The 25,342-nt window shown below is 54.4% G+C and overlaps 1 protein-coding gene across 1 annotated transcript in view; it reads right to left on the bottom strand.

Moving 5' to 3' along the window:
* Positions 1 to 24,112, bottom strand: part of SLCO2A1 (solute carrier organic anion transporter family member 2A1) — a 29,492-nt gene extending 5,380 nt beyond the window's left edge. Inside the window, exons 1-7 of the mRNA XM_084267545.1 lie at positions 23,888 to 24,112; positions 10,837 to 10,974; positions 8,680 to 8,842; positions 5,407 to 5,622; positions 3,427 to 3,525; positions 1,661 to 1,794; positions 663 to 744 (exon numbers count right to left, since the gene is read on the bottom strand). Coding sequence (XP_084123671.1) covers positions 663 to 744; positions 1,661 to 1,794; positions 3,427 to 3,525; positions 5,407 to 5,622; positions 8,680 to 8,842; positions 10,837 to 10,974; positions 23,888 to 23,977 — 922 coding nt within the window. The 5' untranslated portion in view covers positions 23,978 to 24,112. The remainder of the gene's footprint in view (positions 1 to 662; positions 745 to 1,660; positions 1,795 to 3,426; positions 3,526 to 5,406; positions 5,623 to 8,679; positions 8,843 to 10,836; positions 10,975 to 23,887) is intronic.
* Between the last annotated feature and the right edge of the window lie 1,230 nt (positions 24,113 to 25,342).

Genomic DNA, 25,342 nt, shown 5'->3' with positions numbered 1-25,342 from the left:
CCCTGCCCCTTTCTGCAGTGGCAGAGTGACTCCAGGGTCTTCAGGGCAGCTGTTTATTTGGTCTGGAATCAGCTTTCCCTGTCTAACACAGAGTGCTGTGGAGACCCAATGTCATCCATCAGAGCCCAGCGAGATAGAGAAGGAGTCACTGACAGACACAGGACGTGACTGCAGTGGGTGGAGAGGGAAGGAGCGGGGGCTTTAGCTGGAAAGAGGTCACCATGGAGCTCAAAACCATCATTAAACCGCTCTCTCTCCTCAGTGACATCCCTGCTGCAGCTCCTTTCTGCTCTGTGTAAACAGACTGGTGTAGCTGCAGTGCGAAGTGGCGCCAGCAGCCCCGTGGCCTCTCCCAGAGCTGGGGGTTAAACCACCCAGCGAGCATTTCCCGGCCTGCTCATGTCATTTAAGATCCTCCAACCGACTTTCAGAGCTGATTCAGGCTGTCTCACAGCCAGAGGGAGGTTGTGTCCTTAGGGAAGGGCACGCTACAGCCCTCCAGGTGCCTGAGCTGCCCCTGGCATCTCCAGCACAAGGTGGTGTGGAGCAACTCAAAGGTCCCCACCACCCACCATCAGCTTGAAAACACTGGTGTGGTGGTCTTCACCCACCCAGCACGGCCTGGTGCCCCCATCACCCTTGTCTTTAAGTCCTTCCTTTACTTTTTATGAACTCCAGCAGAGAGGTTTCTTCAGCCACCCCCTTCTCCATCTTCCTGAGCATGCCAGCCTCCGCGTTCACGTCCTGGGGAAGGAGAGAAGAGCAGCCTGAGGGGAGAGGGCTGGGCTGGCAGCACCCCAGCACGCAGCGAGGCTAGGGAGGAGGAGGAGCAGGGTCTGTCCCAGATGCCTCTGAGGCCCTGCCAAGCCTGCTGGGTTTTCCTGCCTGTCACAGCAGAGGGGTGAATTATCTCAGAAATCACTGCAGCCCTTCGAGCAGAGCTGCAAGACACAAGTTTGTCCTGCTTGGAGAGGTTCTAAGAGCTTGGAAAGCTTCCCTCTCCTGGGTGCCTCTTTTTTTTAACTCTGCAGAGTCTGAACATGAAAATGGGAAACTTGTCCCTTCCCTGCAAGTTTTGCTCCAGAAGGAAAAGCCAGTTCATCACACCCCACTGGGCAGCTTCATCTTGGTGCTACTCCCATGCCTGCCACGTGTGAGGATGCTCTGCTCAGAGCAGGGGCTGTCACTGATGATGATGGTGATGGTGTCAGGGGAGCGTTGCCTTGCAGTGGGGAGTTAAGATACAGCCATCACCAGCAGAACCAGTCCCCACAGACAGATCCCTACCAAGGAGGACTGCATGCAGGAGCCCCAAGCAGCCACCCAGGCACCGCCCTGCCCCAGGGAAGGTGCAGGTCTACCCAAAACCTCCCCAACAGATGCTGTCAACACAGCTGGTGGGAAGGGCACGAGTTCTGCTGAGCTGCAGTGGTCCTGGCTTTCCAGCTGGTGGTGGGGACGTGAAAGGTCTGGTCCTTCTCATATAAAGAGGCACAGGACTTGTTCAGAAGACGTTTCACTTGTGAGATGTCATAACCATATCTGAGGAGGGTTTCTGGGCTCCCTTCCTCCCTCCCACCCTTCTCGAGGGACAGGCATTCCCTCCCTGAGCCCAGCCCTGACACCGAGATGTTCTGGCCCTCCAGAGGTGAGGTCTCACCTGCCCTTTGGTCATGTACCGAGGGAAAAAGAAATAAGGGATGGATGTGAGCACCAAGCAGCCCGAGGAGATCAGCAGCCCCAGCCACCAGGCTCCAATCCACCGCTGGTCCCTCGGTGTCAGGGCCACCGTAGCTGCAAGACACAACCCCCACAAGCAGGTAAGACCCAAGCACCTAACAGCTCTTCTCCTGCACGCCTGGGCACAAAAGGGGCAGACATCAGTGCAAATATGGACCAGTGGGGCACAAAGGCTCCCTGTGCACACAGTCTCTGCGCTGGCATGGAAGAGCAAACGAGCTGTCCCACGGAGCTGCCACCAGTGTTGGCAGCAAGATCAGCCCTGGTCGTGTTTGACCTCCTTTCCCTTGGCCAGGATCCTGCGCTGCCACTCCCCATCCAAACCGTGCCGAGCCTCCCAAATGACTGGAGGATGGGTTTAGTCAGCATGGAAGTATGCTGGTGGCACAGGTTCAACTCTTCCCTGCCGAGCCAGCCAGCTATTGCGGGGGCCCGACTCCATCCTCCTCCGCCCGGGACACCCGGTGGGCTTGAGCCGCAGCGCCGGCCGGGGGATGCTGAGCTGGGACAGGCACCGGGAAAGGGCACAGCCACTTTCCTGGAAAAAAAACTGCTCTCCCATTGTTCCAGGGTTGGTCCCTGTCCAGAAGTGACCAAGGAAGGACCAATGCCAGCAGAAGAGTGCTGTTAATGAGCCTGGTTTCCGAGTGGATGAAACTCTGGGCGCCTTCTCCGGAAAAAGGAGGAGAAGGTGAGAGCCACCCCGTCTCCAGCGCAGACATCCTCCAGCTGGGCCAAGCCGCGCTCACGGGGAGGCTGACAGACTGCTTGGCTTGGCATGGGGACCTCAGCTCCCCATCACCGGGACGGCGTGGCCGGGAAAGGCACCAGCAGCAGACCCCTGGGTGGGAGCCCCGTGCCAGGGTGTGGCGGGAGAGGATCCCACACCCCACCAAAACAATCGCCCCGCTTCCCCAAACAGCAACCGCTCCGCTCTGGAGCTTGGACGTCATCATGGAGCGACCAGGCAGGGGCTGCTAAATCGGGCTGCCAGGAGCCAGCCAAGGCTTTGTGCCATTTCCTGCCCCAGGTTCATTTATTATTCTTATCAGGCTCCGGACAGGAATGTCAGGCAAGCTCTGATCTCTCTAAGGAAACACAGGAAAAGCCCCATTACTGATGGAGCTGGGGAGAATTCTTTAGTGATTAAGTTACCAGAAATAATAAGCACTCACCACAGATGAAAACAAAAAGAAAGCAAGAATAAGCCTTGCATCACTGTCAGCTTTGTGCTGGTGAGGGGGAGAAGGATGGTGGGGAGGAGGATGAGTAGACTCAAGCCTTCCCGTGCACCCGTAGGGCAACGGTTGCCCTGGGGTTGTCTCCTCCACCCATGGGTGCTTCAGATGACCCTGCTCCTCTCCATCACTGTGCTGGGGTAGTGTGATACTTCCTCAGCATGGTGGCAGTGGACAGGCCCCAGCAAAGACTACTGCTGCAACACCCTGAGTAGGACATTGAAACGTCCCTACCTCAGGGCTCTGCTTCAGGGGTGACATCAGGACCACCTGTAGCCTTCCTCACAGGGACATGGAGGGGAGAAGTGCACTCAGGGTGCTATTCCAGGTCAGGCCTTTCGAGGGGAGCAGGTATTGGGGGCCATGGGACTGGTGGCTTCATCTTGGAGTGACCTTCTGACTCTGAGCAGGCTTTCAGGAGGACTGTTGCTACTCCAGAAATACTCACCGATGTCAACTCTCCCGATATCCACGAAGAGCCGCAGCACCACAGACCCCAGCAAGTACCCAAAAGCAGGGCCAAACACAGCGATGGCGAAGAGGATGGCTGGAAAAGGGAGCAGGGAGAGCCAGGGTCAGTGGGGAACTGTGGCTCCAACACAGCCATGGCTTTTCTCCTCCCACAGAAGCAGGAGTGGTGTTCCAACACCCAGAGGGGAGAAACCATCTCCTATCGGAGGGCGCACGGTAAGAAACAGATTGTGCAGATACTGAACAGCTGAGGTGTTTATCTAACAGGATTAGGAGGGCAGGCAGCTGCCTGCAGAACAAGGTCCCTCTGCCCTGCTGCAACCAAGGCTCTGCCAAAAGTTGTCAGCTGCCTGTGAATACCCATGTGACAAAGGGGGAGAGCCCTGAGAGCGGCAGGATGGTGGCATCCTCAGCTCCTGCAGGTGATGGAGACCTCAGTCTCCAACAGGAGGCCAAGGAGACACCTCAATCCTTGGATCCAAGCAAAAAACATTAGGTGCAAACTTCAGGGGAGGTGGAAGATGCTGAGAGAAAGAAGGCCAAGCACCTCACCCTGGGTTCAGCTGGACAGTCCTGTTCAAAGAGGAGACAACTTGGACCTAACCTGTAAGGTCAAAATGTTTCCTTTTGGCTATTTTGGAACAAAATGATTCAAGTTTTCTCCCTGAAAGAAACTCTATGCACAAAGTCCTTAAGGTGTTCAAGAGGAGGCAGTCTGCCTGAGCTGCACTGGCTGTTGCTGGAGCCTTTGAGCACAGTGGGTATGAAAGGACCCTATCCCACCACTACACCTCAGCTCTTTCTTTAAAATCTCTTTTCCTTTTTCCAATGTCAAAGCAGTGCTTTCAATTCTACAACACAAACCTAAGAACCCAAGGGCAGGGTGTTTGGAGTATTTAACCTCATGGTAGTGTTGCCTTTCATGGGATGCTGAGACCCAAAATGAACCAAGACTCAAAAGACAATGGTATTTACTTTCCACAGAGCTCTTTGGTGGTTCAACAGCAGGACTCTGGAGCAAAGCACACCTGGGTGGGTCTGGAGGCCCTGCCAAGCACTCCAGTGCTTGTCCAAAGCTTGTCCTTGGGGGACTTAATTCTGAAGGCTTCCCTTAGCCTTTAGTGCTTACCTTATTTTGGGACATCCGCCTTTGACTCTTAAATCACTCTGACACCTCTGGCTGCTTTAAGGACATTGTTTGGCATCGGGAGGAATCGGGTTTTTAAATAGCTTATGGGGTGAGCTCGACGCTCACGTAGGCAGAGCAGCACCAGATGGGCTTTGCCATTCCCAGGGGAAACAAGCAATGCAGCCTAGCCTGGAAGCCAGCACTCATCCCTTAGTGATCTAGGAGTCTTCCTGAGCCTGGGAGCCAATTCCAGGGGAAAAAATGTCAGCTTTGAACCCCTGATGTATAGAATCATAGAATGGTCTGGGTTGGGAGGGACCCCAAGGATCATAGAGCTCCAACCCCACTACCACAGGCAGGGACACCAACCTCCAGGCCTGGATCTACACAAGGCTGCCCAGGGCCCCATCCAACCTGGCCTTGAACACCTCCAGGGACAAAAAAAGCTGTGTTAACTGGCTCCAGCAGCCTGTCATACCTCTGGTTAAACCACCATCAACCCATTCTCAGTGAGAATAGGAGACAGCCTCTGGGGAGGTTTCCTTACTACTCATTCCCCAATGGGAAATGTAAGTTCTCAGCAACACAGGGGAGAAGCCCCAGGTCATCCATCTCATCTCCTTGACCTGATTCTTTGCCTTCCTAGCACCCACACCGTAGATATAACCCTAGAGGGAAGAGCTGACTACCAAGGTGAGAGGCAGCCCATCCTTTTCATGGGTGATGATCTCACTTGAGTCCCCATGTCCCTGCAGGTGACCACCTCTACATCTCACCCCCAAGGGGTCTGGGAGAAGCAAGAGGATACAGAGCAACAGTCCCACTCACCAACATACAGTGGGGAATTGTTTGCTTCTGCAAAGTCATCGACGTAGGAGATCCCGAAGGGCTGGATGGGGACCGTCCCGATGCCCGCCAGCAGCTGGGCGATGACCATCATGGCCCACACGCTGCTGGCCTCCTTCTGGGGATCCTGGGTGGCATTGGGGCACACAAACTTGTTCTCTGCATAGCAGAGTTCGGCCTGGACTTGGCTTTTGTTACCTGGAAAGGAGAAGAATGAGGGTTACAATGCTGGGCTCACCTCCTCTGCCCTCCCACACCAAACCCCTCAACACCAGGAGGCTCGCCCAGTTGTGGAGTAGGCACACAGGGGTGGATTTTGGATGGATTGCTCACTTTATTTAGCAGCTCTCATCACCTTTCCCTTCCTTTGGGGTATTCTGCTGAGGTCAGCACAGACAGCAGCCAGGCTGTTGTTAATCAGCCCAAACCATTAACGATGGGCTGATTGGAGCAGATGGAGCCGAATTAGTTCCTCCTGCCAAGGGTCAGCCCTGCAGTCCAGCACTGGAGAGAGGCACCCAAGCCTCTGGGACTAAAAAATCCCTCCATCAAAGCTGCAGCAACGCTGGATCCAGCCAGTGGACAAAAGCCTTTGGACAGACAGTGCCAAAGCCAGTGGAAAAGCCTTAAAAATTCAGGGATGGAAAAACCTGGTTTTCCATGCAAAACGAAGGCGGTGTGGAGTGCAGCAAGCCCTCGCCTTTCAGTGCGAACTCTGCACACTCTGGCTTCTTTTCCTTGTCTTTTTTATTATCTGCAATTGGTTCAACATTCCCACCACATCTTTCTGGAATAACTATGGATTTTCTATGTTTCTGAGCAAAGAGACACAATTCCCCCCCACAACCCCACCTCCCCCAAATATCTGTGGGGCAATTAGGGGTTTTCCTTGGCACACTGTGGCAGCACATTCCTAACAGTAGGTCACCACAAAAATCCTTATGTAAGTCCATTTTGAAGCTGCCTTGCCCAAAGAGTCCATCCACACTGCCAGACAGGAGCCTCCTCTCCTAATAAAGAGTTCACCGCAGTGAAAGCCAGAGCCCCAGGGGCCTCTCAGGCCAGACTGCAGGCTGTGGAGAGAGGCTGCTCTCCCTTTAATGAGGACAAGCTTAACCCATGGCCAGATTTTTGATGCTGATACTGATGTTGATGCTCCCTTGTGCAGGGAGTGATGCTGGCTGCCCTAAGCAGGACACCCTGCCTCTGAATCTCCAGCGTCCTCATCGCTCAGGAGCAGCCCACCTCTGGGAAAGCCAAGGGCATCCTGGGGTGTGTCAAGAAAAGTGTGGGCAGCAGTTCTGCACAGGACAGTGTCCAGGATCACGGGGTTGGGATGGCTCCAGAGATGGAGACTCCCCAACCTCTCTGGGCAGCCTGGCCCAGGGCTCTGCCACCCTCCCAGCAAAGACCTTCCTCCTCATGCCCAGGTGGAACTTCCTCTGCTCCAGTTTGTGCCATCACCTCTTGTCCTGTCCCTGGGCACCACTGGACAGACTGACCCCTCCTCCTGAGCCCACCCCTCAAGGATTCAGAGGTATTTACCCATGAACAGCTCTGTCCTTGCTGTGCTTTGCTCCCCATCGGGGGTTTGCATCCCATGGCACTGCAACCAAGTCACAACCTAACTGAAGGGAGCAAGTTGCTGTAGGCAGCTCCCCAGCTGAAATGAGCCCAAAGCCTGCCCAGTTAAACCAGTACCCCTTCCCAGTGTTCAAAAGGCTCACTGGCTAGAGCAGAGCCAGCTCTGGAGACAGAGGTCAATGCTGCTTTGAGTTCTCGCGCTGCAATCCCTCTGTGACTCCAGTGAAGACAACGTTCCTCTCCTCCCCAAACTGCTTTGGGCTACAGGTGACCCACCAGCTGTGTTTGCAGTCAGACCAGGCTCCCAGCAGTACAGCCAGGCTGCAGCAGGTGTGGTTGCTGCTCTCCCTTGCTCTGCCACAGCTCTCAGCTTCCTCCAGGGAGACCACAACAAAAGCCAGGAGAAAGAGAAGGCAGCCAAAGCCTAGCTGGTGCAACAAGACACACACACACACCAAGACTACACTTCCACACCTTATTACCAGCCTGCTGAACTACTTCATCCCCAGAGCACGTGGCACTGACCCAGAATGCCATGGCTGCTGACTTCTTCAGCAGACAAGGGACATCCAGACAAGACTAATATGACAAGAGGTGTTCTGGTAGGAGCCCAGCCCAGCACTCAGAAGAGCACGAAGCCTCAGCAGCAAAGGTACTGCAGAGCCTTTGAGCTGCCCCCACCCACCCCAGGAAATGCACCGGTGTCCCACATTAGCCAGAAGTGAAGTGGTTTGTCCACGGTCACACAGGGCATCAGCAGCAGAACCAGCATCTCCTGCGTCCCACAGGTTCTACCCCAAACCTGCTGCTCTCCCTTCACAGCTGCTTTCACACCCTCTCCCTGGCTGACTTCCATGGATAGCTGAAGGATACGTCATGGCTAATGGGAATGCTGTCATCACTAGGCAGTGATGCAGGCTTAGAGCTGCAGCTGCTGCTCTTCTGATTCCACAGGAAGCAAACGTGTGTCCAGGATGCTGAGGAGGGATATGGTGTGCTTAGGGGTCGGAAGCAGCATATTGAAAATAATATATTAAGCTTGTTAATTAGCTTTCAAGTACACTTTGTAGCATCCACGTGGAAGGATATGCTCTCCCACTGACTGTGGAGCCTCCTTACAAACACTCCTGGAGTGACACGTCCGTGGGGGATGATGGCTAACTTCAGGGGTGTCAGCCCTACAGCGAAGTCCCGGGGCACCGATGGGAGGGAGAAGTGCCTTGGCAGCCTGGAGGGATCACAGAATCACAGAACTGTAGGGGTTGGAAGGGACCTCAAGGGATCATGGGGTCCAAACCAATGGAGGGATCCAGGCTGCTGCCCTTGAAGCAGAGACTGCTTCCTCCAGAGGCCTTTCTGAGCATCCGTGGGGAATGCAGGTGAGCGCAGCGATTCACCATGAGCGCGGCACTCTGCACGGAAAACCGCGGCTCGGGTGACACGGCCAGGAGAGGTGGAAGTGATGCAGCACACGATTACTGCATGCCAGAGGGGTCACAGAGCTGTACTGACGTCAGGCTGGAAACAGCCAATCTCTGCCTTGAGTCTTCCCCTCAAAACACCGAGTTCGAATGGCGGGGGAGGGTGCTGGGTACAGCCCCTCATTTTGGGTAGGCACAGGTAACCCAGGGGCAACTGGAGATGGATTTGGGCTGGGGTGGTGGCACTTACCGGTGCTCAGCGTGGTGTACTCGTAGGGGTCTGAGAGGAAGTGGGGCAGGGTCACCAGGAAGGCTCCCAGCGCCAGCAGCAGCCCCCCGACGCCGATGACCCGCGGGCGGTGAACTCGGCTGCCGAAGTAGCTGACGAAGATGATGAGGACCACGTTGCCGATCTGGGCAGGGCAGAGCCAGACGGGGAGAACGTAAGGAGACGTCATGGAGGAAGTCAAGCCCTGCCCTGTAACTGGTCCCTCATGACCCTGTCCGGATGGGTGGAGAGGTCTCTTATCAGGAGGTGTTTGACCCCCACCAGAGCAGGAACAGGACAGCCCTTCACCCTGCGTATCCACGGCAAGTCAGCGCTTCCCTCTCAGCAGAAGCCAAGCTCCTTGGCTTCTGTCTCATCTGCGTGTCCCGTGGCATGGATGACCTCACAACCTCCTGGTGATCTGGCCAGGGCTTTTTTCTCAGCACCAACACATGCCTCCCCCTTCCCCCCCCAACTCACTAGGATGTGGCATGAACTAATGTCTCCCCCCGATACGCCTCCGCTCCCGTGACTCAGAGCAGACGGGGGTGCAGCCACCAAGTGCAGCTCATCATTGCAAACGTTCGTGACTCTGGACATTTACCACTGCAGATACGATGAGCTAAAGAGATAGGAAAACACGTGGCTTACTCAGGAAAGTGAACAAATGCCATCACATTCCCACTGCATGGGCTCTGCTGGCTCGGGACAAGCTAAACATTGTTCTAACCTCGGCATGTAGGGCTAAGAACACTTCTTGTTTAAGTTTACACGGGCTCCTTTGTTTGTCTCTCTGTGGTTTATGCTCTTGGAATTGCTGCAAAGCCAAGTCCTGGGCAGGCATGGGAGGTCACACAGGGCTGGGGTGAACCACAGAAACCTCTCTTGTAAACCAGAAGAGTAAAGACGTATCTGTGGTCTGCAGGCTGCCATTCTTCATCAGCATGGTGCATGTCCTGGGACAGCCCTTGGCCCTTCATGTTCTTGCAGTAACAGACTGTCCTGCGTGATGTTTGCTTTGGTGCTACTTGTCCAAGTGCTACATCTCAGAAGTAATTTCTCTGGTGGATGAGGAGTACAGGAGTCACATGTGTCACTGCTGTGAGTGGCAGGATGTCCTTTGGGTCTTAACAATACCAATTAAGGATTGCCAACGGTACAACTGGCCTTACTAGGTCTCTTTCTCTGCATAGCCTGGACCTCGTTGTAATCAGTGGGAAGTCCTTCATGGTCTCAACAGGCTTTGAACCACTCTCTTTAACCTTGGATGTACACAGTGGCTATGGTAAGACTTGGGCATCTATTTGTCCAAGGACCCATGAGGATTCCCCAGTGGTCAGCCTCTCTGGCTGTACACAAGCTGGGCTGCCACCAAGCTCTTCTTTGTGCCATCAAAAGAAAGCCTCTGCCAGCAGGTCTTACCCTTGTTGGCCTTAAAAAGCTACCAGACAATGTGCAATTCATGACAACGTATCCCAGAGAAGTAAGTGATTAGAAAGCCTTCATGAGAAAATCCTCAGCCAGCCCAGCAATGAGATGCTGGTGAAAGTCCATCCTTGGCCATGGGGGCCCACAGGAGCTGGGAGTATTGGGGAAAGAGGCTAGATCTTGGAGTGATTGCTGAGCAGGGTCTCCTTTGAGAGAAAACTTGGAATGGCTCTGGCCAGGGTCATTCCTAAAGCCAACAAGCAACCTATAAAACCAGGCACTTTCCGTGGGACTTGCTCACAGAGCTGTAGCTGTGTGGATACTGCTTGTAGTGACAGACATTCCTCACAGAAGCAGCAAAAACTGTGAGAAGAATCATACTGTGTGCTTTCTGTCTCAGTCCTGTCTCTGCTGGAGATGTATGGCACCCCAGGGTGGAGTGATCTCCTCTGAGGCAACCCACTTTCTGCTGCTGCCCTCCCAGGTCACGTCCTCACCACACAACCCTACATCCACCTCCTGGCATGCAGCACAGAAAGTGTGAAGAGGTGTCCAAGTGATCAGCTTCAAACTCTTCCTCCACCACACGTGGGCATGGCTAAGGAAGCACCAAGTGTGACCAACCCTGAGACCCTTCCCTCAGGGGAAGGTCTCCCCCTCTGCTCTGGCCACCCTTTGAGTTCCCCCACCCCACCCCACCCCCCCAGTTACCTCATGCAAACTAGAGATGAAACCTGAAGAGAGACTGGAGAGCCCGAAGCGCTTCTCGATGGTGGTGAGGCTGCTCTTGAAGTTGGCGCTGTAGAGGAGCTGGGCGAGCTGGAGAAGCCCGTGGCACAGCACAAACACCTGCAGGCAAAGCAAACCCAAAGTGACACCCTGCTTGGCACCCAGGCAGGGCTCTGCCGCTGCCTGACGGCTGCCAACCATGGCCCCTGCAGGGGTTTGACAGTCACAGCACACAGAGTCACGTTGGCCAACGTGGCTACACCTCTGACATAGAGTCACAGAGTCACAGGGGCTGGAAGGGACCTCCAGATCCCATGGGGTCCAACCTCCTGCCAAAGCAGCTCCCTAGGACAGGGCACACAGGGCGGTGTCCAGATGGGGCTGGAATCTCTCCAAAGAAGGAGACTCCACAACCCCTGGGCAGCCTGTCCCAGGGCTCACTCACCCTCACTGGGGAAAAGTTCTTCCCCATGTTGCTGTGGAACTCCCTGTGCTCCAACTTGCAGCCATCGCCCCTTGTCCTGTCCCTACAGACAATGAGAAGGGGCTGCCCATTTCCCCCTGCATCCCATAGTTCAGATATTGATAAACATTAATAAGATTCCCCCCTTAGTCTTCTTTTCTCCAGGCTGAACAGCCCCAGCTCACTCAGCCTTTCCTCACAGGGGAGATGCTCCAGGCCCTTCATCATCTTTGTAGCCTCCTCTGGACTCTCTCCAGGAGATCCCTGGCTGTTTTATCCCAGGGAGCCCAGAACTGGACACAACACTCCAGGTGGGGCCTGACCAGGGCAGAGCAGAGGGGGAGGATCCCCTCCTGTGACCTGCTGCCCACACTCCTCTTGATGCCCCCAGGATCCCATTGTCTCTCTCAGCCCCCAGGGCACACTGCTGGCTCATGGCCACCCTGTCACCCACCAGGACCCCCATGTCCTTCTCCACAGAGCTCTGCTCCAGCATGCAACAGGTCTGCTCAGTCCTGGGCACCTGATCAACGCAGCTTGCAAAGTTCAGGTGGGAGGACAAAGATCCTTCCTCTGATTTACCCCTATTAATACTTGCTGGTGGCTACCCTTGTGCAGCCCTCAGGAGCCACCCTCCAATGCCAGGAGGGCCTGTTGCACCGGGAGCTGTACAGTGATAGGTTTGACTTCGTGTAGACTCGGTGGGAGCTCCTGAGACCACGCTGCAAGGGAGCTGTGCTGGTTGGGCTACCTGGGATCCAGTATTTCTTGTCCATCCCCTCCACTGTAAAGCCCATCAGCAGAAACTGCTCTGAAGGGTGTTGCAAGAAAAAAGTCGGAAAAGGGCTTTAAAAGCCCAGGAGGGAAGGATAAACCACACACAATACAGCCTGACTACTGGAAGACCTCTCTAGTAGTCTAAAAACAGCATCTTTCCTTGCAGCCAGGCTGTGAGCCAAGCCAGACACCAAACCCAATGGAGACAGAGCTCTCCTGGAGCAGAGGAGGGAGTTCAGAGAGTTTACAGGGCTGGGCAGAAGCGGGGTTGAAAGAGACCGGGTGGCCTGGGAGAGGAAAGCGCTCAGCCAGGGATGCGAGAGGCAGCTCACAAGTGTCTTTTGATCTATTTTTAGGCAGAACAGTTTTCCTTTATTTTTCTTGGAATGGAAATCATCCCCACGGTGCCAAAAGGATTTTAAAATAATTTTTTTTTAAGAAAAAAAAAAGGGGGGGGGGAAGGTGTTTTTATTTAAATTCACAGGAAATCAAATATTTGCTGAGCACCGGAAGCGTGTCCCGCGGAGATAAAGGCGGGAAGCCTGGGATGATAAATGGGGGATCAAAGGTACTGCAGAGCTGACAAATTCCTTATGTCCCTGGCTAGGAGAGCAGCGAGACTCGCTGTTAGGATTTATTTGAAATGGTGGTGGCACCCAGATTGTGTGGGACAGAAAAAAACCCACCCCAAAAAAAATGGAAAAATAACTAAATTGTCCACCCAACATGAAGGATGCAAATGATGTTGGTGGTGGAGTGGTTTTTGAGGGGAGTAGAGGAGGGTACAGAGCCAGGTTGAGAGAATTTCATAGAATCATGGAATTGTAAGGGTTGGAAGGGACCTCAAGAGATCATCGGGTCCAACCCCCCTGCCAAAGCAGCTCCCTGGGACATATCACTCTGATAGGAGTCCAGGCGGGTCTTGAATCTCTCCAGTGATGGAGACTCCACCACCTCCCTGGGTAAAAGCAATTTGGGTAAAAGATGGTCAAGATGATGGCTTCTTGGGAAGCTTCTCCTGCGAAGAAGACACTGCCGGGTATCTAAAAGCATGAGACACCAGTGGGAGAGGGAGATGCTGACAGACGATGGAAGAGGATGGAGATGAAGGAGGACAAAACGGAGCCCTGGCAGTGTGAGGGCTAGCTGGGAACAACCTGGAAGCCACAGAAAAGTAGAAGGAGGAAGGTGAATGCCAAAGAAGAGGGAAGAAGGGTCACAGGGACAAGCTGCCACCATGAACACTGTCTCTCAGAGGCGTGTCAGCAGACAGGCCCACATCAGGCAGGGCTTTTGCCCTGAGAAAAAGCCGCAGAGCAGCGGCGTGGGGTGTAACGTGGGAAACTCTCCCAGACAGGGATGAAGTGGAAGTGAAACATCTGAAAGTAAACTCTTGAAGCAGAAGGCCCTTCAGCTATCAACTCCTACGTTCGAAAACTCATCCCAGCACAGGGCCCTGGGGGTGAAACCTGGATCCACCACCGTTGCCTTCCCCAATCCTGACCCGACATCACCGTCTAATTAGTCTGTCCGGGCTGGTCCGGAGCAGAGAGGTGACTCCTGCAAGGATGAGAAATGGAGAGGGGATCTTGTTGCCAAAGAACATTAATTTTCCTTCCTGCAGCTCTGGCCAGACCCTACTGAAGTCATTCGGATAAGGAAGCGCTGGCTAAACAGCGGAGGGCTGGGACCGCCCGAGACGCGGAGCAGCTGGAGGGAGAGCTCTCCCGGCGCGAGGCGTTCGCTGGACAAGAGAAGCTGTTTACCAACAGGGAGGGAAGAGGGTGGGTCACTGAGGCTGAATTCAGAGCAGCAAATGTCAGCCTGATCCCAGGGCAGATGGGGAGGTGAGAAGGGTTGTGTAGAGAGAGGGAGGACGCTGGCGGGGAGGGAAGGTGAGGAGGAGAGGCTGGGATGTCCGAAAAGCTGGGATGGAGGAGCACGGACACTGGCTGAGCTTTGTGAGAGGATGGAGGGTGGGAACACCTGGAAAAAGGTGGGCAGGAAAAGGCAGAGCTGGATGAAGGTGGCCAGAGATGGATTCATGTGCTGGTGATCACTTGGGGACAGACAAAAGGGGGCTGTGAGTCCCAAGATGCATGGGAGTGAGATGGGGCTGTGGGCCATGAGGGAAGGCAAGGGGGAGCAAAATGCAGCTGGAGAGCACCCACGAGGGGAGAGAAAGACTTTGGGGGGGCCACTGCTTACCCCTCCACTGCCTGTGAGTCCTTCTAGGCAAGCTCCTGTGAGCAGGGTTAGCAGGAAAGGCAGGAGAACGTGAGGGAAGCTCAGGGGACCCAATCACACCCTGGGGTGCTGCTGGTGCTGAACCCACGCAGCAGCCTCAGCCCCTGGACAAGGAGAGCCCAGAGGATGGGAATGAGAGGGCAGAGGAGATATTTTTGTTGTTGTTGTTCTTCTGCCACCCAAACCAGCTGGAGCAAAACAAAACAGCCTCAAAGGTTGTTAGCACAAATAGTTGGGTGGGGGGCTTGCTCGGAGGGTGTCCCCAAAAGCACCACCTGAGGTGCTTCAGCTGGGAAGAGCAGAACTCCGAGGCCAGAGGAGACAAAGGGCATCGCTCTCCTACATCCCCTTGCATGGTCCTCATGAGTCTCGCCCATCCCTGTCCCTCTCCCCATCCCCACACGTTTCATTGACCCCAGACAACCATCCAGCTCGTGGAAAGCAGGTCAGACCCAGTCCCTTCCAGCTGCAGCGAGCACCAGATGTGCGGCGCTGGCCCCACGCATCCGACAAGCAGCCCCAGGAGGGGAACATCCATCTTCCATAGCAATGGAGGAGGAGGGTTTAAAGAAGAGCCAGACTCATTTGAAGGGAGATTCTGCTGATGCAAAGCAGGGACAGCAGCACCGAAGGCACGGTGGGAGGTGAAGGAGCTGGGGATGTTCCCCCTGAATGTCGTCGTGCTGACGCCCTGGAGCAGATGCTGCCGTCAGAGCCACGGCTCTATTTTTGGAGGTGCAGGCATGCAGCGATGGCAGGCAGGGAGCAGCACAGGAAAGGCCAAAGGCAGGCACTGCATGGACCTCCCCACACACAGTGTCCCCTCCTAATCATCCCCTGGTTTCCCTCGGCACGCCAGAGCGGCCCTGGCTCCGGGCTGTTTACACAAGGCACTTGACTCCCTTCCAAGATGAGCTTCATTTCCAATGGAAGTGAACGCCGGGGGGAAGGTCCCTCGCAGACACGCTGCTCCCCCCACCCCCAAGCAGCCCCTGGGGACTCACACCTCCCTGGGCAACGCGTTACTTGGAAGGAAGAGAAGCCCACCCTGCTGCTGGGAAGAGGGGGCACTGATCCCTGCGTTGTCTCCACAACGCTTCTCAGGTTCAAAGCAGGGAGCTGGCGGCTATTTGGTCAGTCCCAACCCAAACCTCCTTCAGAGGAGACGTGCTGGATGGTCAACCTGGAGGAGCAGGCAGCCCCCAGGCACGAGGATGCAGCTGAGATCCTACATGGGCAATGAGATGTCCCAGGTATGGCCGCAGTGGCTGGCGTGCTCCTCGCAGACACCCGAGATGGTGTTTCAGCCCCTGAAGCCACCTCAGAAGACCCACTTGTACCCCTTCCCCAAAGGGAATAAAATAAGGCTGTGGGGGGAGAAAGGGGGGCTCGCAGCCCCACTGTCATCCCACAAGGCAGACGAGGATGAGGAAGCCAGGGACAGGGAGTAAACACGTCCTGGAGGTGGGTGTCCTTGGGGCAGAGGAGGGGTTGCTCTCCCCAGGGTTGGATGCGCACACCAGGAGCGGGCACTGTTGGGGCAGCGGTGGTAGGCAGCACGTGCCCCTGTATGTGACACCCCCTGACACACACAGGGTGGGCTGAGCTGCATCCCCTTATCTCGTGGCTCTCTCTGCTTTGTTTACATAAGATAACACACTGTCACTGCTGTCACTGGCCCACGGAGACCGGACTTTAGAAAAGCCTGTTATGAAATGTGGACTGTTTTGTAAGAGGTGTTTTGGGGGGGCTGGTGGGGGAAGAGCCCTTGGTCACCAAGGCAGGCAATAAAATCCTTAGAAAGTTAAATAAGAAAAAACCCCCCAAAACTAAATGCAAACATGAAGCTGCTGATAACCTCAGCATGCATGTGTGGGACCTGGGTCAGAGTCAAGGCCAGGTTAAAACAACGCAGGTTTCTTTCTCCTTTCAAAGGAGGGAACAGCCTCTGCAGACCCTCCCCTGGGATCAAGGAGGTCTGGGAAGATGCTGCCACGTGCAGCCTGGCTGCTGCTCCTTCCTCTCTGCCACCTGGGTTAGGTCCTTGCGCTGCGCCCACAGCTTCACGCTGCAGTGGGAGTGGTGATGGCCCAGAGCAGTGGCTGCAGGACAGGACAGACTGACTCTGGCTGGGTTAAATGTGTGGAAAGGACGAGGAGTAAGGATGCTCTGACAGCTCTTTCCTTCTGCCTTATGCAATCACAGCTGCAGTTTGGGCTCTAGATGGCCAAGCAAAAGGGTTTGACCTTAGTGGGAAGTCATGGCCCGAAGACCCCAACCCACCTCTGAAGGCTGCTTCCACTCCGCTCTCCTGAGCTTCCAAGGGGAAGAAGGAAAGAAAGAAAGAAGGGGGACTGGGGGAATTTTAGGACCTAAGGAGAACATCCATCAAGGAGGAGAGAGGTTGTTTATTTTGGAGCTTGTGTATGATCAACGTTCCTACACTGGGAGATCCTCCTGCAGCAGGACAACTGGGACCACTCGGTCTGGAAGAAATACATTGGCTGGAAATTAAAAGTATAGAGAGGGGTGTGGGGAAATACATCCCTCTTGGCATCTCTTTCCTTCGTGCAGCCACCTAAAGTTACAGACCAAAAAGTACCAGGAAAGATGAAGGAAAAAAAAAACCCAAACAGCAACATTTCCACCAAAGGAACCAAATACCTTGTCAGGCAGCACCACGGCCTTTGGCACAAAACCCCTGAGCCTGGGCACGGTCCAACAGCAGAAGGTGCCTCCTAAATGTGATTTCTCTCACAAAACATAAACTGATAAAGCAACTGAAAAGCAGAGGGATTGCCTGAAGCATGCTGCTGCCCAGAGCTGTCACTGCTGAGTAACCCAGGCTTTACCACCCCCACTGGTCAAGTGCAAAGATGACGTTGCTCTTTCTTTTCCCCAAGGAACCTGCACATGGGAACCACCTGCATGGTATCCAGACGCCCTTGCAAGGTCCACACCAGCCCTGCTTTGCTCCGTGGCTGCGGGGGGAGCGCTCGGGGAGGGGGGTAGAAACTAACAGGCACGTGTTGCAGATGTCAGAAAGAAAGGAGGGTTGTTTTTTCTTTCCTGATACCTCTGTGTGCAAGGTGTGAGGGTTTGCTGCTTCCCAAGCTGCTGCTGCTGAAATACTGCCTGCAAACCATGATGCAGCCTGCCTTGTCTTTGCAAGCAGACCGTGTGGTTGTGTGGTTGAGCCTTCCCTCTTACATTTGTTTCCTAAAGTCTCTTTTCTTTACAGTACATCAGGATCCAAACATGATTTCCTTGAAGGGAACCCCTGTTGGCTTCATTCTCCCTACCCACGAGCAGATGTAAACACCCCTCTCACATGCCTCCAGCCCTGGCCATGCCTCGTGCTCCCTATCAGCGACACTCCTCTCCCATTTTGCTCATGGTAATCTTATCTACACTGACCACTCCTTAATTGTGTTTGGGCACTAAACCACCTCACCCCTCATAAAATTATCTTGTTTCATGTCTCCTAGACCTTGATCCCATTAAACTTTCCAACTCATTTTTTACCATCTGGCTCTTCCCCATCCTTTTCCTTGTGCCGCTGCTGGAGGTGCTGGTGGAGGTCTGGAGGTTCTTCCCTTCTGAAACCTGATCCCACCAAAACCATGGATCCATCACACCCAGCCTTCACCTCTCTGATGCCACCACCATCACCACAGATGCTGGACGACCCCAATCCCAGTGGGCCCCTCTGCCCACACCACCCTACTTATCCTAAGGACCTTGCTTGCTTCCTTGCTCCAAATGCTCATCCATCTTTCCTATTGCAATTTCTCCCACTATTGCAATATCCTTTCATTTTCTGGCTTAAACCAAAGGCCCTCATCAACAATGACCATCTTCTCACAGTCCTTCCCTCTGCAAACCTACAGCCATGGGGTCTTCAGTCCCATGACTTGATAAATACAGCAATGCCTCATCTTTTCCAATAGGATATGAGAGCACAAATGTCACACCTCCAGGCTTCTGGAACACACTCCTCAGCAAACTCCTTTAAAGGAAGGGACAAAAAACTTGCCCTGATGCTGTTGGGACCTCAGACCCCAAAGCAAGGCATGTGTGTCCTCTGCAGAAGGCACCCTGTGCTCCTGCTCCTGGCCATGGCACCCAGCCTGTCCCCAGCAGCTTCACCCTGTGGTGTTCTGCAGCTTATCCCAGTCTGAGGCCCCCCAGGCCCCTCTCCTATGCCCTTTGATACTCCCCTTCCCGCTCCATACCCAGCAGTTTATTTTTAGCAGCCTTCTCTTTATCCAGAGATATAGCCCCAATTTAAACCCACCCCTAAGGAATATAGCACAGCCCCCCCCAGACTTTCTCCAGCTGACACACAAATGACACTCTCTCTGTTACCCTCCAGCTTCCTTTTCCACATCAGACAGCGTCCACAGGGTAAAAGCCCAACGCTGCTCCCCTGCACTCTTCCAACTGAAACGAGTCCAAGTCAGCTAAGGAACAAGAGATTTATGAAACTCTCCTCCCTGTCACGTTCCTGGGGATCCCAGGCAATCAGCTATCAATTAAAATAGCACAAAACCACAAAAGAGGCAATAAAAGGGGAAGAAGCCAAAACATCTCAGGCACTGCAAATAGGCAACACCTTTGAAATAATCCTTTTTCAGCAGATGTCACAGAGTCACAGAATGAGGAGGGTTTTCAGGGAAACTCTGGAGATCACCCAGCCCCTCTCCAGCAGCTCCCTGTCCTTCTTGACCCGGCAAGCCCAGCACTGCATGTAAGGTCTTGCCCTTGTCTGTAAGGACAAGAGAGGCTGGTGTGTTGATCAGAAACAGTGCTTAGACTGTGGACCAGGGGACACTGATGGGGTTCCTGGCCATGCATGGGTATCAGAAAGACTCACCATTCACTTCTCCACCTTTCAGACTCATTTTGTTCCTTAAGGCTTTGAGGTCCTTGGTGTCCCCAGTGCCACCCAGTGCTGGCATCCACCCAAAAGCTGGCTTTGCCCCACAACTCCAACCCTCCAGTGCCAGTCAGCAAAGCTCTAATGAACTTCAAAGCAAGGTTCTGTCCTTGCTCATCATCGCCCATCCCTGGCACTGCTTTGGGGTCAACACAGGCTTCTCACAGGGGACAGTGCTCAGCAGCAACCTCCCAGCCCCGAGACCCAAAAGCCTTTTCCACCCATAACATGATTTAAGACAAACAGTCAGTTTCTAGAGGGGTCCAAGCAACCCTGCCACAGCCGAGGGGGCACCCAAAACTATGCCAAAACCACCACCACAGCGGTTTAGTCCAGCTCCCAGACAAAGAGCAGACAGCAAATGTGCTGCTGGCTGAGCAAGGCATCCCTGAAATACCAGCGTGGACGGAGCTGTGGTGTGATGGCAGAATCAGCTGGAGTCCTTAATGCCTGTGCCTGACTGGGAGTGACTTCCACCAGCAGTGACAGGGAGCTGTCACCAGCCACGTTCCCGTTGGGTACAGAGATCAGCTGTAAACACCTGCTATGTCAGGGCACGGGGTAGGAGCCAGCAGCCACATCCACAGGGCACCGCCTCCCTCACCGCTTCCGCGCCGGTCCTCCCGCATCCCCTCAACTTCCAGCCCCATCCCGCTCTTCCAACCCCCACAGAGCCATTCATATCCCTGCTTTGCACTGGGATCTTTCCCCCTCCAATGCCCATCTCCAGCACCATCCTGCTCCCAACATGCAATGGGGCCAGTGCTGACAAACACCCCAAGAGTGACAGGACCTGTCACGGGGAAGGGGGAGGAGCAGGATGGCTTGCACAGGGAAAGAATTCCTTATTTTTGCCCCCAGAGTTAGAAAAAACCCAATAAAAACCACTCTGAAAATGATGCTGGTACCTGAGCTGTCAGGAATCAACAGGAGCTGCATGATCAGGGCTTGGAGTGTGCTACGGCCAGGGCAGGTTTTTGTGTTGGAAATACCATCCCCATCAGAAACTATCGTTGCTTATAGCAGGACAGTTCATAGAATCCCAGCCTGGTCTGGGTTGGAAAGGACCTCAAGGGTCACAGAGCTCCAACCCCCTGCCACAGGCAGGGACACCAACCTCTAGGATCTACACAAGGTTGCCCAGGGCCCCATCCAACCTGGCCTTGAACACCCCCAGGGATGGGGCACCCACCCCCTCTCTGGGCAGCCCCTTCCAGCCCCTCACCACTCTCTGTGTAAAAAACTTCCCCCTAATATCCAATTTAAACCTTCCCTCCTTTAGCTTTAATCCATCCCCCTTGTCCTGCCAGTGTTGCCCTAACCCCCTGTGTAACACTTGTGGGGTGATGCCAGCAGCTCCCCACCCAGGTGGGAGCTGGGGGAAGGCTTTACCTGCCGCGTTACTCACAGCACCAGTAGCTTCTTGTGAACCCCTTGCCCTCTGACACCCCATCTACAGCAAAACAGTTTCCCAAACCTGGGAATTCACTTGATTTTTCTACTAATATTTTTTTGGGGGGGGAGGAGGGGTGTGTGTGAGAGGATAAACACCTGTGCACAGGTGAGTGCTTTCCCACCTCAAGGTAGTTAACTGCTATGTTCTTACAGAAATGTCATGGCACAGGGAGAGTGAAGGGGTGAGGAAAGGGTGGGGGGATGTCATCACCTGTCAATTTATACACATCTGCTTTCAAAAGCAAGAACTTTTCGCTCCAGGGGATGGGTACCTAACTGCCCCCTCCGCTGCAGATGGTACCCAGCATCCCTCCAATGACAATGGGTGTTTCCAGAGAGCTCAAAAGCTGTTCCTTAACGTGCTTGCACAGTGCCAATGTTGGGCTGTGCTAAGTCAAGGGCTGTTTTCCTTCATTTAGGGCTAAAAAAATAGTCAGCTTTTTAAAACAAGAGTGCTGGTTTTCCTTTAGTGCAGCTGTACTTGCACAGCCAGGAGGTGAGGGTCTCCTGGGGGTCACTCTGCACATGGTCCCACACTGGGTGCTGCAGGATCACCTCTCCCTCCCAAAGCACTTCCAAGGACCCTCTGGAGATGCTCAGCAGTGGCCACCTGGCCAGCCCCAGGGAGCTCCAGGCTCCATTTCAAGCCTGAACTGAAGGCTTGACCCAGCTCAGACCAGCCACTGGGCAGTTCGAACTGGAGCCAGTGGGTGCAGGCGTCTCAAGGTGTCACCTTGCTGGTGACACTCCTGTGTCATCTGCCCTGTGCCAAATGTCCCTCCTGGGAGGTCTTGGACACAGTCCTGACCAAGTGCCCTTGGGTGCACCCACCCAGCCTGACTCCTGCGGCACACAGAGCCCATCCCACGACTGCCTGTGGGATGCAGGAATGGATTCACAATTGGTCAGGGGTTTAGGTTTCTAGAGGGGTATTTTTAATGCTAAAGGCATTAAAAGGCACTGAGTTTGGCAGCACTTTTTTCAGGTGAGCTGATGGAACAGCCCAGCCTGGGCAACGGGGACCTTCAGGGATGTAGGGCTGGAACACATCCCCTGGGGTGATGACTCCAACTCTGGAAGCCCCCCCACCATATCACCCACTGGCCCCAGCAAGCCCAAAGCTTCACTGCCCGATGCACTGTGGTGCCTGCTTGGAGCAGCCCTGTGGCACCCCAATGCCAGGGAGGGTCGTTATATATGTAATTATATTAAATATATACATTATATAATATATAAATAGTAAATATTTCTATATTTCTATATCTATATATCTAATTAGTATATATTTATACATCACATCATACCTATATAATGTATCATAGTATATAATATACAATTCCTATACTATATACATATATTTTATATAATGTAGATATATTTGTATATAATATATACATAAATATATTGTGTATTATATGTTTATGCATTTGTATAATGTGCAAGATGTATTTCTATATATAATATAAATTCTATATTATATAATATATTATATTTATGTACATTTATGAGTACTTTTAATTATTATATTCCATATTATGAGGCATTATATTATATGTTATACATATAATATATGAATAGTTTAGATTATCTATTATAATATACAATGTGATCTATATTATATAGAGAAATAAATGTACATATAATATATTATTTATATATATTTGTATATATGAAGTGCTCATCAGTGTGTTGATAAACATTCTTTGGAAGGGCTCTGGCAGCAGAGGTAGGAACAGGAGTCAGCCTGTCAGTGCCTCAGCGCTGCCTCTTCCAGCTGGTTGAGAACCCAACCCAGCCTAACCCCGGCCACACGCCCGCGCTGCCGGCTTGCCTGGCTGGTGTGTAACGCTGCTGCTCCCTCAGGGTGGGAGGGAGACCCGCTGTAAGTCGCCAGGGTTTGCAGGGGCTGCAAGGGCAGCGAAGGGACGCGGAGGCTCAGAGCCGATACGGGGCCCAGCACCTCAGAAAACAGCAGGTGGTCCCCAGAAACCAACCCCAAGCGAGCGTAACCCAAGGAGGAGCGGGCGGTGCTGACCCTCCAGGGAAGGTGAGGGAAGATGGGTGGTAAACAAATCCCAAAGCCACCCCAGAGCACGCCACTGCACGCTCCTGGAAGCAAGCTGAGCTGGGAAGTGCTGACAAATGCTTCCTCAGCCCCCCAAACACACGCTCATCTTCCACGGCACCGGCGGGAAACCACATCTCAGCCCCAGGCACAACCACCGGCAGCACCCACACAGGGGGGCCCTGCCACTCTCATGCACCCAAATCTGCTCTGCCTGTGGGGGATCCAGTGCTGCTGGGATCCCCAAAATTACTCCCAGATGCTTTTGGATGCCGCTGCACAGAGGGGCCAGATTTCCCTCTTCCCGGGAAATCCTGGTGTGGGCAGGCAGATGTCCCCGGGGATGGGAAGCGGCACGTGCTGTAGCCTCCAGGAAATGGGCCAAACTGCCACATGGGGGGAAAAAGAAAGAGAAGAGACGGGGGGACGGGGCAATGGGGTGAGGGGTGGTGTGGGAGCGCGATGGTTGGCGGGGTGTGAAATGCCAGAGGCAGGCAGAGCGGCTGGGGTTTCCTCCCGCAGGCAGGGAGCTCAAGGAGAGCCTGCAGCTCGGGCAGGGACCGGCTGTGAGGTGACAGCTCTCACCTCCCTCCTCGGGGCAGGTGAGTAACTGGGCAGCCAAGGGCAGAAAACCCACTTCCACCCGCTGAGATTTCACCCCTGCCACTCAGGCTGCCCTGCTCCCCGCGGGGTTCGGAGCAGATCAGCCGTGTTATAGGGCAGTGTTTTCCTTTCGCACCAGGATGTGGTTAATCATTCCCCAAGAGCAGCACACTGTGTACCGGACGCCGTGGGTAAAGCTCCCCGGCCCACGGGAGAGCTGCCCATGCTGCTTCTGCTGCTGCCCAGGGTACCACTCCGAAACCCACCCAGCCTCCCAGCCCTCTCCTGCGGGCTGAGTGGGACCGACCTCAGCGGCGTTACCCAGGACTGCCTGAGGGGCTGAGTGTCAAATTCTGGCATCTTAGCAAACACCCTTCGTTTTACTGGGATTTGACTGGGGATGTGGGGACCCACAGGCTGGGGTCCCCCTCCGCAGCAGCATCCTCCCGCATCCAGCATCCCTGCCAGCGCGCGGGCTCCTTACCTTGATGTTGCAGAAGATACTCCGGGAGCAGGTGCCAGAACCTCTGGGGACGTTGACTGGTGACTTGCCGGCTTCGGGGTGGACTCCCATCGTGGGGGGGCTTCTTGGGGAGCCCGAAATAGCTGGGGCTGTGCCTGGGCTCCTGTCCCTCTCTGGCCTGCCCTGCCACCGGCGGCACAGGCGGTCCGCACCGAAAATCCTCCAAGCCTGTAAGTGAGGCAGGCAGCCCGAGCACAAAGTTTTTATAAGTCTGCTCTTGGGAGCGATGATGAAACCCTTTCTCCTCCCTCTTTTCCTTTGTGCGGAGGGAACTTTAAAGCCACAGGAAGCCGGCGCACGGGGGCCAGGTAGGAGCGAGCCCTGGCTGCTCCGGCGCTGGGGACGATTCTTGCCCACCCGTGGGGGATACCCAGCGCCCCGACCTGCTGCTCGTCCCTGCTGCTGCTGGTTCCCCTCTGCCGCCCTCAGGTCCGAGGCTGCAGGAGGTGAAGGCGGCTGGACGAGGCGTCGGCAAGGCAGCCTTCCTGTATGGAAAAGCACTGGAGGTTTAATTCAGGTCCCTCCCGAAGGGGCAAGAGGAAGGGGAGGCACCTTTCGGTAAACTGATGGTGGGAGGAAAGATATGGGGGGGGGGGGGGCAGAGGAGAAATCCCTCCCTAGGGTAAGGGGTTATGGAAAGGGGGGGGGGGGGGTGTGGGGTGGAGAAAAAAACACCACCCAATGCCTCCCCAGCTCTTCTGTGGGAACAACTGCGTTTGTGAAGCTCCTGAGCGCTGGCTGTTTGCTGGTACCTCTCCAGGGATTTGTTTATGCGAAGCACTGATTTATTCTGCGGGTTCCTCGCAGGGAGGAAAAGTATCCGAGGGAGAAGGGCAGGTGGATCCCAGCTGAGGGGAAGCCAGCTTCAACTGTTTCATCAAAATTACTGCTTTTCACTGCATAAAGCATCGTAGGGAGGTGGGGACACACACACCCCCCCTGTGGGAAATGGTGTGTGCCCTGAGCCCAGAGACACCAAATCCCGGCTCCTGCCTGGTTTCCCTGTGGGAGGGCTGGCAGGTCACTCCGTACCCCCCGGGGTGATGCTGACGAGCTGAGCCCTGCTCGGCAGGCACCCACCAACCCCCACGCCCTGCCCAGGCACCCACCGTGGCTGCTGGCCACGAGAGGGTGCGTTGCACCCGTGGGAGATGCTCCGAGGGCGCTCCGGTCCTCAGGACCCAGCTGTCCTGTGACAGGACCCACCCCCACCCCCCAGGGTCAGGATCTTTGGAGTCCAGCACTGGTCTGGGCTTGAAAGCAATGTGAAAACTAAGCGTTGTGTAGATATAATGAGCTGCTTTTGGCTGTCAGCTTCCACATCCCTGCCCCAGAAGCAGCGCTCGCAGGGACAGGTGAGTACCATTCGCCTGTGGGTGGGGAGAAAACAAAATACAACGGTTGCATCCTGTCTTC

Source organism: Gallinula chloropus, assembly GCF_964237585.1.
Source record: "Gallinula chloropus genome assembly, chromosome: 8".
Classification (NCBI taxonomy): domain Eukaryota; kingdom Metazoa; phylum Chordata; class Aves; order Gruiformes; family Rallidae; genus Gallinula; species Gallinula chloropus.
This window is presented reverse-complemented; position numbering and strand designations above follow the sequence as displayed.